Raw genomic sequence first — 15,528 nt, 5'->3', positions numbered from 1 at the left:
TATTGTTAAAATTTCATGAGGAAAAAAAACTGACTGTCATGGTTGTTTACTTTGGTCATAACTTAAAATTATGGAAATTATTTTTCATGCAGACAATGTGGAAAACATAAATCCAATATATCCCTATTCTGACCAAAAGGAACTATTCTTAAAAAGTGACAAATTAATTAAATGTGTGACTTAAAGTAAGAGGGATAAAAAAAAAACAAGATGTGTTCATCTTACGTTTCATGCTGTCAAATGATTGAAAAAACGTTTTGGACTTTGCCAACATGGGCTTACAAAGCTGTGAAATGCTCCACATTGACCACAAATAATGATTTACTACTGTAGGTGCAATGCTCGTTAGAGCCAAATTGTAAAATAACACTTAATATCACTGGAACTTCCTGTTTCAACACACAATTGCATCAGGGTTTCATTAATCTAGCTGCTGATCTGAGATGAGGTTGGAAAATTTGGAGGTCGTCCTTATTTGCCACTGTTCCATTGACGTTGTGCAGCACCTTCACGGTGCAGCTGGGTAAGTCCGCCTCTTTGAAATGGGGGACCTGGGTTTGATTCCCGGTTGCAATCCGCGTAAAATCTCTGCCAAGTCTGTGTGCAGATGACTCGCTGCGGTGACCCCTGCATAAGGGAGCAGGTGAAGACACCAACGCCATCCCACGTGCAATCCAAGATCCATGCAGAAACAGCCCCACAGCACCATGCTACCACCACTATGCTTGACTGCTGATATAGCTGATGTTCTTAAGTTTGAAAGCTTTATCTTAAGTCCTCCAAATATTAGTAGTACTAAGTCTGTATAGTACTTCATAGCAAATAAAAAAAACTAAACATCTGACAATTTGGCCGTTGGAAAACATACCCCAAACATTTACGGCATTGCTGAAATCTTTATTAGATCAAGCAAAGTCAATTTCTACAGACCATCAAACCCAACGTGGCCTTCAAAATGAAGTCAATAGAGAGCTTGGTGGAATGGGTTTCCATTGCTGAGCTGCTCCATCCAAGCCTTACATCACCAAGTGGAACGCAAAGCATCGGAGGCAGAGATGTAAAAATGCTCCCACTGGACTCCAGAACAGTGCAGATGTGTTCTCATCAGTGATGAATCTCACCATCGTGTCTCCATCTAGATATACGATGGATGAACATGTTTTTGGAGATTGCCTAGAGAACTACAGTACAGACCAAAAGTTTGGACACACCTTCTCATTCAAAGAGTTTTCTTTATTTTCATGACTATGAATATTGTAGCTTCACACTGAAGGCATCAAAACTATGAATTAACACATGTGGAATTATATACTGAACAAAAAAGTGTGAAACAACTGAAAATATGTCTTATATTCTAAGTTCTTCAAAGTAGCCACCTTTTACTTTGATTACTGCTACGCACACTCTTGGCATTCTGTTGATGAGCTTCAAGAGGTAGTCACCTGAAATGGTTTTCACTTCACAGGTGTGCCCTGTCAGGTTTAATAAGTGAGATTTCAAGCCTTATAAATGGGGATGGGACCATCAGTTGTGTTGTGCAGGAGGTCGATACAGTACACAGCTGATAGTCCTACTGAATAGACTGTTAGAATTTGTATTATGGCAAGAAAAAAGCAGCTAAGTAAAGAAAATGAGTGGCCATCATTACTTTAAGAAATGAAGGTCAGTCAGTCCGAACAATTGGGAAAACTTTGAAAGTGTCCCCAAGTGCAGTCGCAAAAACCATCAAGCGCTATAAAGAAACTGGCTCACATGAGGACCGCCCCAGGAAAGGAAGACGAAGAGTCACCTCTGCTGCGGACGATAAGTTCATCCGAGTCACCAGCCTCAGAAATCGCAAGTTAACAGCAGCTCAGATTAGAGAACAGGTCAATGCCACACAGAGTTCTAGCAGCAGACACATCTCTAGAACAACTGTTAAGAGGAGACTGTGTGAATCAGGCCTTCATGGTAAAATAGCTGCTAGGAAACCACTGCTGAGGACAGGCAACAAGCAGAAGAGATGTGTTTGGGCTAAAGAACACAAGGAATGGACATTAGACCAGTGGAAATCTGTGCTTTGGTCTGATGAGTCCAAGTTTAAGATCTTTGGTTCCAACCTCCGTGTCTTTGTGCGGCACAGAAGAAGTGAATGGATGGACTCTACATGCCTGGTTCCCACCGTGAAGCATGGAGGAGGAGGTGTGATGGTGTGGGGGTGCTTTACTGGTGACACTGTTGGGGATTTATTCAAAATTGAAGGCATACTGAACCAGCATGGCTACCACAGCATCTTGCAGCGGCATGCTATTCCATCCGGTTTGCGTTTAGTTGGACCATCATTTATTTTTCAACAGGACAATGACCCCAAACACACCTCCAGGCTGTGTAAGAGCTATTTGACCAAGAAGGAGAGTGATGGGGTGCTGCGCCAGATGACCTGGCCTCCACAGTCACCGGACCTGAACCCAATCGAGATGGTTTGGGGTGAGCTGGACCGCAGAGTGAAGGCAAAAGGGCAAACAAGTGTTCAGTATATAATTCCACATGTGTTAATTCATAGTTTTGATGCCTTCAGTGTGAAGCTACAATATTCATAGTCATGAAAATAAAGAAAACTCTTTGAATGAGAAGGTGTGTCAAAACATTTGGTCTGTACAGTATACTTGCCTGACTGAATCATAGAGTAAAGTTTGGTGGAGGGTGGGATTATGGTGTGGGGCTGTTTTGACAGGGGCTTTGGTGGACCCTCAATTCCAGTCAAAGGAACTCTTACTGATCCAGCTTCCAAAGACATTTTGGACAATTCCAACTATGTGGGACCAGTTTGGGGATGAACCGTTCTAGGTCCAACATGACAGTGCACCAAGCGATGTCCATACGGATATGGATCAGCAGGTTTAGTGTGGAGATTGTTGACTGGATTGCACAGACCCCTGATGTCAACCCAACAGAGGACCTTTTGAATGAATTTGAGCAGAGGCTGCGATCAAGGCTTTCTTGTCCAACATCAGCGTCTGACCTCACCAATGCTTTCCTGGGAGAATTAGATTCTTTATTAAAAATAGTCTAACTAAAAATAGTCTAACTAAACCTGAATTAAATGCAGTTGTGGGACGTTAAGAGAGCATTAATACTGAAAACATTTTGAGTTTAAATATCTTATAGTGTTATGCTTAAATTTGACATCTCTTATAGAAGTTTAAAGGATTTGCATATTATAACTTTTTGTTTGAACTGAAATGTCACCTGGCGTTTGATCAGCATCGGATGCAGAGATGTATCCGTAGATTTATCTGTGAACTCTAAACTGATCAGTGCACGCATTAGAAAGCATTTTAGTAAAGAATCTAAGGCACAAGTGATTAGGTTTGTGAATTCCATTTATATATTCAGCGAGCTGCAGAGATTAAGTGAAACAATAGACTACACATCAATTCTGACTGGCTGATTTTTATGATCCACGACAACAATGAGACAGCCCCACAACCAGCCAATCAGAATACTACAAAGGCGTGGCACATGCAGTGCGGTGGAGGCTGTTAGCATGAGCTGGGATGGGCTGAAGCCAACAAAATAGTCATACAAGCGACATGAGGCGTCTGATTGGCTGTAAAGTGGGGTCATCTGGGATCAAACCAGCCGCCACCATCGGCATTATGGCTGTGAAGATCCTGTTACACAAAGGTGAAGACACACAGGGGGTGAATGTAACAAAAGTCATGTCAAAGTTCATTCACACAGAAAACACTGTATTTGTGATTTTAAATAAGTGGCACTGCTCGTAAAGCTTTCCATAGTAATTATTAATGCTTGCATACCAAAATAAAGCCAGCATGAAGACATAATACTGCACAAATATTGGTTTAAAGTACCAGAATATGCCAACCTGTGAGGGGAGATAGCCAGAACCCACTTTAAACCATTCATCAAAAAAGACCCTTACTAATAACAGTGTAAAGTTAGCAACATCTATAAAACATAAGGTAGAGAGTGTGAGTGACGAACAATGAAAGTGGGAGAACTTCCCAGTCAGTCATATTTCTTCCTACTAGTTGCTGACTGTGTTTTACCACCTCTGTTTTGTGAGAGTTTATGCAGGAAATGACCATAAGTTCATTTTAATTAAATCTGATGTGTTAACACAGAAATAAGGTTACCCATTCAGTGTGTTCAGTGTTGCGTGTAGATGCAACGTTGGTCATGTATTGTAACCCCAGATTCTATGAATATAGGCGCAGCCCTTTAAGGCCATCGCTAGTGGGTTTATCCCTTCGCGCTTTAGCACTGAAAACTTTGGTCCACGCACACTGCATGGGCCTGACCCGGTCTGTATAAATAGTGCTCAGACTGGGTAATCGGCTCCCAAAGAGTGATTTATCTTTAGCCATTCAGAGCTTAAAGGCCTGCGCCTATACTCATATCTGGGGTTACAATGTGTAACCAACGTTCTATTTCGTATAGGCCTCGCCTTTTAAGGCTATCGCTAGTCAGTTAAAAGCAAACCAGGATGTAGTCTATGCCTCATTGGGTCCATCCAACCACAACATAAACATCTGCTGGGCAAGAATAACTCCAAAAACCCAGCCTTCCGCGCTCAGGAGCACCCTGCGCTACTGAGCAACAGAGAGAATAATCTTTGTTTAGGGCAGAGGATGAGATGACAGACCTGCTGCTGTGAATAGTGATGATGAGGTCACAATATGTGACCGCCCAACAATGAGCAGATCGGGTCAACAACTCCTCAGGTGGAAGAGGAAACCAATCAGCTGCTGAATCAGGCATGATGGCGCAGGGCAACATACCCTGCGTGCCATGAGGGAATAATTTCTAAACACATGGAGGCTTGTTGGAATTCAGCCGTGGTGAGGTCATGAACCGGGGTTGGGTGCGGCTGCAGGCGAAAGAGTGTGAAGATATAAAAGCGCAGTGAAACAATAATCATTCTGTCAGAACTCTGAGAATAGAATACAATATGGCGAAAGTGGAAACACAGGTAAAACCTAATAAATGAGCACAGAGATGACCAGGAAGCTGCCATGCAAATGCCCTCTGCTGTCAATCAGTTTTCTCTGTAATGCATGAACAGACGCTGGATGTGGCGCAGTGTAGCCGTGTGTGCCACATAACATGATGACCAGATTTGGTGAAACAACCATGTGGGCTACTGATATCATTCCCAGTAACCACATAACTGACAGGGATGTCACCTAACTGCGAGGTCTGACACAGTGGAGAAGCGCTGAGAGCGCATCTGCTCTCTCGGCTGTGAGGGTCGGGCTCTCAAGGAGTTTAACTCCACACCAGATTACGATCTGGGATGGGAGAACAGATCTTTTTTCTCAGTTTATGGAATAGCCCAAGTTTGATAGATGTACCGCCAGTGTCCTCGTGTGCACAGCTGCTTCCTCTCTGGATTAAGCTAGTAGAAACGGGTCGTCCAGATAAAAGAGAATCCTCATCCCTGTTGTGCGCAGCGGCTTGAGGGCCATCTCTGCGCATTTGGAGAACATGAGTGGGACGAAAGAGTAACCAAACGGAAGCGGTTGTACTGATATGGGAACTCCTGAAAGGCAAAACGCAGGTCTTTGTGGTGTTTCAGAATGATGGATTTGTGAAAATATTGCCTTGTGTGGAGATGTGAGATTACAGCAGGATCATGTGATCTGGCTGTATTTTAAGGGACCTCGCTCTTAGAGGAGAGTTCATGTTTTATTCCAAAACAATTTACATATTTGCATGCATCCCCCCAAACCAGTCATTTCTTAAATTTTTGCCGTGTCTTCTGGGAAGGATTGTGCCTGGAAGATGCAGTTGGTGGAGGGGATCAGGGCCAGCGGCACTGGATTGCATCTGATGGTGCAGCTGATCCCAACGGTCCAGCCAGCGGCCGGTGATGTGGGAGGAGCGGGTGCGAGGCTGGAATGGAGCCCCATGCCTCATGTCCTGAGGGAAGCCCAGATCTGTAAGGGGCACCGCCCCCGTTATGGTTGAGAAGGTGGAGACTGGCGCCTTCAGCTGAAGGGGCTCAGGCCGCCGCTCCTGACATATACGCAAATACCACCAGGAAGTGGGACCAGTCTGGGTCTCATCGGCCGGGATTCATCGAGGCAAATTTCCCCAGTTCTGTGGGAGGTGGGCCTTGCAGCATAGGGACAGAAGCTTCTTTAGCGCTAGCTATCTTTGCTATGATGTTCGTCTCATGAGACACACCTCTATTCAGGAAATCCGTTCCAGAGTTCACAGCCATCTAGCAGGCGATTATTGAGTTGGCTCCATGGGTCACCAACGTTTCATTACAATATGCCCGCTGTGTGGAAATATTTTACACTAGAAACACCACAAAGCAAGACAGCAACATGCAATGTTTGCAATGCCGCTGTACCGAGAGGTGGACACTTCGACATAAAACACAATGAACTTAATCAAACATTTGAAAAAGCAGCACATTAAAGAGCACGAGGATTTTTAAGCCAGAGGACAGAAAAATGAAAGCAGCAGGCAGCAGGAGTCACTCCAAAAGCAAGATAAACTTCCACCAGACAACATGAAAGCTAAGGCAATTTCTGTGAATGTTTACACTAATTGCACTTTTCATGTATGTTTGACAGATAAAAACAATAATTTGTTTCAGCTACAAGAGCTACTATATTTAATTCATGTTGATGAGATGAAACAGCCCTTTCTGTTTTATTTCCAGAGCAGTGGTGTTAAAGAAATTTCCCCTTAATTGGTATCTGTCTTGAATTTAATAAATGCTTACAGTCAATTTGAAGCCCTTACATTTGCATATTTGTTTTCAGGATAGGATAGTTCCTGTTAACAGGATTTCCTGATTTTCAGACTTCCTTGTCTGACCTTATACTTACGTAAAGTTACCTTTTGGGACATCCATGCAAACATTTCTACATTTCATAAGGGATGGGTACCTTTCACATTTAAACGGATACGGTACTGATACCCGGTACTCAACGGTACCAGTTTTCAGTACTTTTGTGTGTTGTCGTAATAAATGTTAATTCGTTTTTAATATAAAAATAAATTTTTTATTTATTTAACATATTTATTTCTCAAACTTTAATGAATATATCAAAACAACATCCAGCTGTTTGTATTTTAACATCTCAGTTGTTTCAAACATTTCTTCAACATAAAAACCCTTAACTGACTACACTGTATTTGTTTCGTAATAATGTCCAAACTAAAACCTCGCCATGTTGCTGGCTGCCGACGACGAGTCGCTAACGGAGGCCAATGCAGGAGTTGTAGCCGTAGATCTAAGGCTGACAAAAATTGTCTCTTCAGCAAAAAAATCTTGAGTAAAATCTTGTGCTTAACCAGGCGCCTACTCAGATTAGAAGCATTCCCGCCGCTGGCCTTGCTCTTCATGTCACAAATATTTCAGCGAGCGTGATCTGCACTTTGAAAAGTGAAGCTATACTTTTGAGTGCTTTCTATCAGCCATGCTTTGATGACGGCTTCTGACGTCATTATGTTCTTGTGCGTGCAATGCTGTGTTCATGTCCGGCATGGAAAATCTCCCACTCCCTCAGTGTCATAATGATGCGTTTAGGAACCAAAACATGGTACTGTTTGATTTTACATGAATCGGTACTCTGTAGTACTGACGGAATTTGGTCGGTACCTGTAAAAGTACCGAATTCGGTACCCATCCCTACATACCATACTTGCCTGTAGAAAGAAGTTCATTAAAGCCTCATAAAATTAACAATAATGATAATAATATTAAAGCAAGCTGAGCTCTGGTATCGGAATAGAATCGATATTAGCAGGCATCCATATTTAGGTATCGGGATCAGATAGGAAGTGAAAAAATGTGGATCAGTGCGTCCCTAGTTTTTAGAAGAGACTTCAAAACACCAAGAGCTGAAGCCTGTATTATATGAAGGGAGCTGGTTCCACAATTTAGGAGGCTGCAGGTGGGTCAGACAGGTATACAGGACCCTGCTCATTCAGGGCCTTATAGGTAATATAAAACTTTAAAATCAATTCTAAAATGAACAGGAAGCGAAGGGAAGTGAGCACTGGGAGATATGTTCATGCTTTTCTTGTTTGAGTTGCAGCGTTCTGAACTAACTGCAGGTGTAAGAGACCGGCCTGGCTAATGGTGCGTTAAGACCGACCGCGATTTCAATGAATTTTTCACCTCATTTGCGTGCCGTCGCTCGCCTGACATTTCACTACCACCTCACGTGGTCAACGGGAGACAACGCTCCACTCGCTTCACTGCGTCATCAAACAGGAGGAGCTTCTATCTGCTGCTTGCCGGTTTCAACTCAACACCGAGCGAGTCACGGTGCTTTATTTATGAAAGCTGAACAACGCCACAACGTCCCAAGGTTCTCCAGAGACAGAACCAGTTTGGAGAGTACCACCACTACTTCAGGAGCAGCGTCTGGATGATGGTCGCTATCAGCGGTACTTCAGTCTATCCAGGACCCAGTTTGAGGACCTGCTGCCCCGCGTTGGAGGATGAATCAGCCTCCGGGACACCAACTACAGGCGCTGTATCCCCACTGCAGAACGCCTGCCCATCGGTCTTCGATGAGTAAATAAATCTCAGCTCAATAGATAAAAAGCCAAATTGTACTGTACACATATTCTAAATATAATCAACATTTTTGTGCCTAAACATATGGATGGGCAAAACACAAGAGGCAACAGCTGATATGTCAATTATGTAATAACGGCTGATCGGTGACCTAGAAATCAGGCTTGCTGACATATGCATATGAAAATACTTATGAATAAAATATATTTTCCTACATGAACATAGATGTACCCTGAGCAACTGCTGCAAGTTTCATACTTATATGACGACTTTTGTGCTGCAAAAAGGGTTATAGACGCAAAGCGAATTGACAAAAAAGTTCAGATTTTTCAACTCCAGCCAAATTTGTCCATCGTGGGTTTTGCTTTGCTCTATTAGCCCTAATCGCGCCGTTCGCGACACGTCCTTCGCCTCGCTTCACTCCTGAACACACCTTTACATAGGGTTAACATGTAAATCACTCGCTTCTGTCGCATCATTCGCGTTCGGTCGGAACGCACCTTAACACCAACATACAGAGTTACAGTAATCCAGTTAATCTAGTAATCCAGAGGCTAATGAAGCCTGTTCAGAATCACTAAAAGATAAAAATGGTTTTAACAAATGGTTCAGTCCTATTTGTCGCAGAGTGAGACAGGATGCCATGGATTACTGATCAAAACGTCATAGATGTTGATTATCTTAAAATAAAGTATAAATGAGAAATGGATAGAAGAATAAATGACTCAACTTAAAAGGCTGGATTCTTATGAGATTTTGCCTGTGAGATTATGATACTGCCATAAAAGATTTATTTATATAGATACATCTTTACCAGGGGGCCAATAGTTGAGGAGGGCCCTGTATCTCTCATCTGAGAATAATTTCTATAAATCACAAGTAAGATACAGTAATCCAAACACAGAGCTAATGTTAGCAGACTGAAATAAAGTTAAATTTCTGGAACTGTTGCTGCAGATCCTCTTTTTCTCTTGTGATAAATGAAAGGATGCAGCAACAAAACAAAACAGCGCTCTCTGCTTTTACATGCAAACCAATCATTTGCCTTAACGAAATACAGGGAAGGAGACTGGAACAGATGGCTGCTTTTAAGAGCAGATGATTTTCATTGTGAGTGTGTTTGCAGGTACAACGTACAGGCGCTTGATTCCTGATTCAGGCTGGGTGGAAGATCGGGAGCGGGTCCTCAGTTCAGGGGAGGGAGACGGAGAAGAAGTTGCAATCTCATCCTCTACTTCATCACTGTAAAAAAGAACAATTATAATTGTCAAACTCACTGATGTGTGAAAAATGTACAAAAGTGTTTCATCTGAATAACTCGGGTGTCCAAAGTGCGACCCAGGGGCCATCCGACTGCAATTTAAGAATTAGTGCAAAACCCTTTTTAGGTTTTATATCTACAATGATTTACACTTCCCTTTACTACAAAAAACTTCTGAATATCTTTATTAAAATGTTGCATCCTTAGTTGAGTTGAGTGGGTAAAAAAATTCAGAATTCAGATTTTTGTGATATAAATTTTTTTTAAACACTATATTTTTGGCTCGCAAGTTCTATTGACTTTTTAACTTTGGCCCATGTGTCAAAAAGTTTGGACACCCCTGGAATAACCCAACAAGTAATCAAGAATAAAACATTTTACACGAGAATATGTTGTAAGTAAACGTAGGCATGTGACGATGTGGTTTTCTATTTTTTAACGGTTGCAAGAAGTCACTGAGCCGTATTGTACCAAGAGAATAAAAGAAATTAATCAAACTTGGCCTGGCATCACAGAAATACACCGATGACATGTCTGAGTTGAGGCTTCATTTACAAGAGGGAATATTTGGAAAAATGCTTTTTTTATTGCTTTTGAAAAACTTTAGCAAGTAAATCTCTTTTATTATATAAGGCTTTATTTGGAACTCTTGGTCTCACATCAACTTTTGTTGGATCGTAGCACCTATTTAGCATCAAGTATTTGAAGCCAAAGTTAAAAGGAGGAGGTGCCGGACGAGCCCCCAATTTATCACGACCATGGTCCCAAGAGGGACATACAGGTCCTTCTCAAAATATTAGCATATTGTGATAAAGTTCATTATTTTCCATAATGTCATGATGAAAATTTAACATTCATATATTTTAGATTCATTGCACACTAACTGAAATATTTCAGGTCTTTTATTGTCTTAATACGGATGATTTTGGCATACAGCTCATGAAAACCCAAAATTCCTATCTCACAAAATTAGCATATTTCATCCGACCAATAAAAGAAAAGTGTTTTTAATACAAAAAACGTCAACCTTCAAATAATCATGTACAGTTATGCACTCAATACTTGGTCGGGAATCCTTTTGCAGAAATGACTGCTTCAATGCGGCGTGGCATGGAGGCAATCAGCCTGTGGCACTGCTGAGGTCTTATGGAGGCCCAGGATGCTTCGATAGCGGCCTTTAGCTCATCCAGAGTGTTGGGTCTTGAGTCTCTCAACGTTCTCTTCACAATATCCCACAGATTCTCTATGGGGTTCAGGTCAGGAGAGTTGGCAGGCCAATTGAGCACAGTGATACCATGGTCAGTAAACCATTTACCAGTGGTTTTGGCACTGTGAGCAGGTGCCAGGTCGTGCTGAAAAATGAAATCTTCATCTCCATAAAGCTTTTCAGCAGATGGAAGCATGAAGTGCTCCAAAATCTCCTGATAGCTAGCTGCATTGACCCTGCCCTTGATAAAACACAGTGGACCAACACCAGCAGCTGACACGGCACCCCAGACCATCACTGACTGTGGGTACTTGACACTGGACTTCTGGCATTTTGGCATTTCCTTCTCCCCAGTCTTCCTCCAGACTCTGGCACCTTGATTTCTGAATGACATGCAGAATTTGCTTTCATCCGAAAAAAGTACTTTGGACCACTGAGCAACAGTCCAGTGCGGCTTCTCTGTAGCCCAGGTCAGGTGCTTCTGCCGCTGTTTCTGGTTCAAAAGTGGCTTGACCTGGGGAATGCGGCACCTGTAGCCTATTTCCTGCACACGCCTGTGCACGGTGGCTCTGGATATTTCTACTCCAGACTCAGTCCACTGCTTCCGCAGGTCCCCCAAGGTCTGGAATCAGCCCTTCTCCACAATCTTCCTCAGGGTCCGGTCACCTCTTCTCGTTGTGCAGCGTTTTCTGCCACACTTTTTCCTTCCCACAGACTTCCCACTGAGGTGTCTTGATACAGCACTCTGGGAACAGCCTATTCGTTCAGAAATTTCTTTCTGTGTCTTACCCTCTTGCTTGAGGGTGTCAATAGTGGCCTTCTGGACAGCAGTCAGGTCGGCAGTCTTACCCATGATTGGGGTTTTGAGTGATGAACCAGGCTGGGAGTTTTAAAGGCCTCAGGAATCTTTTGCAGGTGTTTAGAGTTAACTCGTTGATTCAGATGATTAGGTTCATAGCTCGTTTAGAGACCCTTTTAATGATATGCTAATTTTGTGAGATAGGAATTTTGGGTTTTCATGAGCTGTATGCCAAAATCATCCGTATTAAGACAATAAAAGACCTGAAATATTTCAGTTAGTGTGCAATGAATCTAAAATATATGAATGTTAAATTTTCATCATGACATTATGGAAAATAATGAACTTTATCACAATATGCTAATATTTTGAGAAGGACCTGTAGAAGATAACGCAAAGTAGGAATTTTTGGTTATTTTAAAAGTACAGAGATGAGGCTGCATTAAAGATGTGAAAATGTAAAAAAAAGTTTTAAAAAAACGACCGAACGATGTGAACCAAACCGTGGTCTCTGAGACAGAGAGGATGGTTTTAACTGCTGTATAAAACATTTGATGGCAGTGATATTTTTTCTTCGAAATAGAATCACACTACCAGATAATTAGCCCTACTAAAATAAACCAGCATGAGGCCAGAAGAAGAAAGATTACAAAGGAAGCAGCTGCATTAAATCCATGGGAGTCCTCCCAGAAGGCTTGGTCCAGTCATAGGCTAGAAAGAATATTTCCTCAGTCTGAAACTCTTTACAACACACTTCATCTACCTCTTGTAGTACGCCAGCTCCTCCTGCAGTAGGAACACTTTGGCCTTGAGCTCATTCCTCTCATGTAGGACGTCCCTCAGCTCCTGCAGAGTGAAGCGGGGCCTGTTGGGGTCCTTCGGGTCCAGTCCGCCCGACTCCTCCTCGCACATCGCCTCCTGCCGAGACAACAGTGCATCACACAGAGTGAACTAAACCAGGCAGGATGAAAGAAAAAGAAGGCAGGTAAGATGCGAGGATACCTTGGTGAAATATTGGAACACACCAGGCATGTCCTCATCACACATCGCCTCCTGGTGGCAGATGTTGAGCTTGAAGTCAGAAATGAACCCTATTTGTTTCAAACATTTAATCAGTTTGCCTGTGTCTCCGTTATCTTAATCCCATTCTGTGTTTTTTCTCTAGTAACTCCGCACAACAAAATCAATTGCAGTCAGTTAAAGAAAAACACGGCAAAAACACATGCAGCTCTCTAAGCCACTCGCACTGATCAAAAATCACTCCACTTGATATAGGTTTTAAAAGAATAACACCTGAAACTGAAGTCACACTTTTAATTACATTTGTTTTCTAATTAAATCATTTTCAAAAATTTTCATATTTTTAAATGATCATAATTATAAAATAAACTCAACTCAGGCCACAGAACATACGTAAAAAGGCAAAAGCTTGTTTTCTGTTTAAGTTGCTTCTCATGAGTTTGAAATTAGAGATGCACAGATGAGAACTGTGTAGCTAATTTCAGAATCTCTAGTTTTTGTAAGGGTCTGACCATTACATATTATTATTTGCCAATTTTGATTTATCTTTAAGATGTATAACATGAGATACAAGAACATCATTCACTGTATTCTTTTTAGCCTTTGCTGAACGGTTATTAATTACTTAAAGTAGGAACAGAGCTGACCTCGCCTTGCTTTATCAGGACTTCCCCTACTACAGTTATGTTATATCATCAAAAGGAGTCACTTGATACGGGTCTTTGACAGACTTACGACCCGGTGCAGGAGCAACATTGCTGTGTACCTCTTGTGACCCTGGTGGACCTGTAAGTAAATATGTAATGCTAGCAATAGCAAAATCTGTGGATGTGGCGTTGGGTAATGGGCCCAATGTAGAACGCCCAAGGATGGATATCATCCCATGGTCATGGTGCAAATCCTTCTAAATACGGTAAAACTAACATGTTGGAGGGTATAAAACACTTCCTTATTCCAGGGTTACTTGTTCATTCGCTTAAATGTTTTAGAAATAAGTGAGTTAAAGTCACACTCTAAAACTCCCACCCCTGTCAATCAAACACACCAAAGAATGAATCTCTCTACCGATGGCCCACATTCAGCTGATCCAAAGGCCAAAGATACATGTTTACTCAATGGATTAGGTTTTCTCTGCATCTGTTGTCTAAATCCGCTTTTCCTTGCAGGGGTGCCTATATCCAGAGGCCCAGCGGAGAGGTGGGGTACCCCCTGGACAGGGCACCAGTTTGTCACAGGACAACAGAAAGACACACAGGGCAAACACCCATGCATAAACACAGTCAGTACCCGGGCAAAACCCACGAATGCACAGAAAGATGCAGAAAGGCCCCAGGCTGGGAATTAAACCCAGGACCTTCTTGTTGCAAGGAAACAGTACTACCAACTACACTACGGTGAAAAACGGTCTTCCTAATTATGTTTGACTGCTGTTACAAGCTTAAGTTAGCATATGATTTGTTGCTTCGGTAAGGAATGTTTAGAGCTGTTTTTGACTTACTTAACTGCAGAATTAGAAGCTTTAAATCAGATGCAAATTTCAGTGTTGTGCTATTCCCAGCTAAATGTTTGTTGCATGGTTCTTCCTCTGGGAATAGGCCACAGAGAAGCCATGCCATGTCCAAAATAAAGAATTGTTTTTAAAAGGCTCATAAATGCTTATTTACTCCAAATCTGGGACAATATTATTTATACTTTGTATTCTCTTACAGTCAAAAAAGCCATGATTCTATGGTTTTGTGTGTACAGTTTGCTTAGTTTTTCTGTTAGTTAATGTGAATCATCATTTTTAACTAGAAATAAGAGCCTCCTTCAAGTTACTACAACACTTACTTTACTTAAAGTTGAACTGAATTTATCTTATTACATATATTTCACAAAATAATCTGATTTACTTATCACTACTCCTCCTTGAACCACCACCTTAACGTCGTGGAGGAGTTTGAGTGATCCTAGAGGCTATGTTGTCTGGGCCTTAAATGCTCCTGGTAGGGTCTCCAATGGCAAACAGGCTCTAGGTGACGGGTCAGACAAAGAGCGGTTCAAGAACCCCTCATGACGACTACAAAATCGAGGCACGTGATGTCGCACGGTACGGCGGAGCCGGGGTCCCACCCTGGAGCCAGGCCTGGGGTCGGGACTTGTCGGAGAGCGTCTGGTGGCTGGGTTGCTCCTCGTGGGACCCGGCCGGGCCAAGCCCGAACGAGAGACGCGAGACCATCCCCCAGTGGGCCCACCACCTGCAGGGGGAACCGTGAGGTACCGGTGCAAAGAGGATTGGGCGGCAGACGAAGGTGGAGACCTTGGCGGCCCGATCCCCAGATGCTTAGGCTGGCTCTAGGGACTGTCACCTCGCTGGGGGGGAAGGAGCCTGAACTTGTGCGGGAGGTCGAGAGATATTGACTAGAAATAGTCGGGCTCGCCTCCACACACAGCGTGGGCTCTGGAACCCATCTCATCGAGAGGGGCTGGACTCTCTTCTACTCTGGAGTGGCCCACGGGGAGAGGCGGTGGGCTGGCCTTCTTGGCGTCCCTGTCGGGGGTGCTGGATAGTGCCCCTCCCGGGGACTCCATTATTCTGCTGGGGGACGTCAACGTCCACGTGGGAAACGACAGTGACACCTGGAGAGGCATGATCGGGAGGAATGGCCTCTCCGATCTGAATCCGAGCGGTGTTTGTTATTGGACTTCTG

At 42.9% G+C, this 15,528-nt stretch overlaps 1 protein-coding gene across 7 annotated transcripts in view; it reads right to left on the bottom strand.

Moving 5' to 3' along the window:
* rilpl1 (Rab interacting lysosomal protein-like 1) overlaps nt 1-15,528 on the bottom strand; it is a 42,013-nt gene that overhangs the window by 3,196 nt on the left and 23,289 nt on the right. For 3 of the 7 annotated variants that reach the window (XM_047373337.1, XM_047373331.1, XM_047373335.1), the window contains 3 exons: nt 12,821-12,871; nt 12,582-12,736; nt 9,689-9,793 (listed from right to left, as the gene is read on the bottom strand). In XM_047373337.1, coding sequence (XP_047229293.1) covers nt 9,689-9,793; nt 12,582-12,736; nt 12,821-12,871 — 311 coding nt within the window. Of the gene's footprint in view, nt 1-3,559; nt 3,654-9,688; nt 9,794-12,581; nt 12,737-12,820; nt 12,872-15,528 lie in introns of those variants that run through there. The other 4 variants (XM_047373334.1, XM_047373336.1, XM_047373332.1 and 1 more) reach the window with 3 other exon arrangements.

Source organism: Girardinichthys multiradiatus, chromosome 8, assembly GCF_021462225.1.
Source record: "Girardinichthys multiradiatus isolate DD_20200921_A chromosome 8, DD_fGirMul_XY1, whole genome shotgun sequence".
Lineage (NCBI taxonomy): Eukaryota > Metazoa > Chordata > Actinopteri > Cyprinodontiformes > Goodeidae > Girardinichthys > Girardinichthys multiradiatus.
This window is presented reverse-complemented; position numbering and strand designations above follow the sequence as displayed.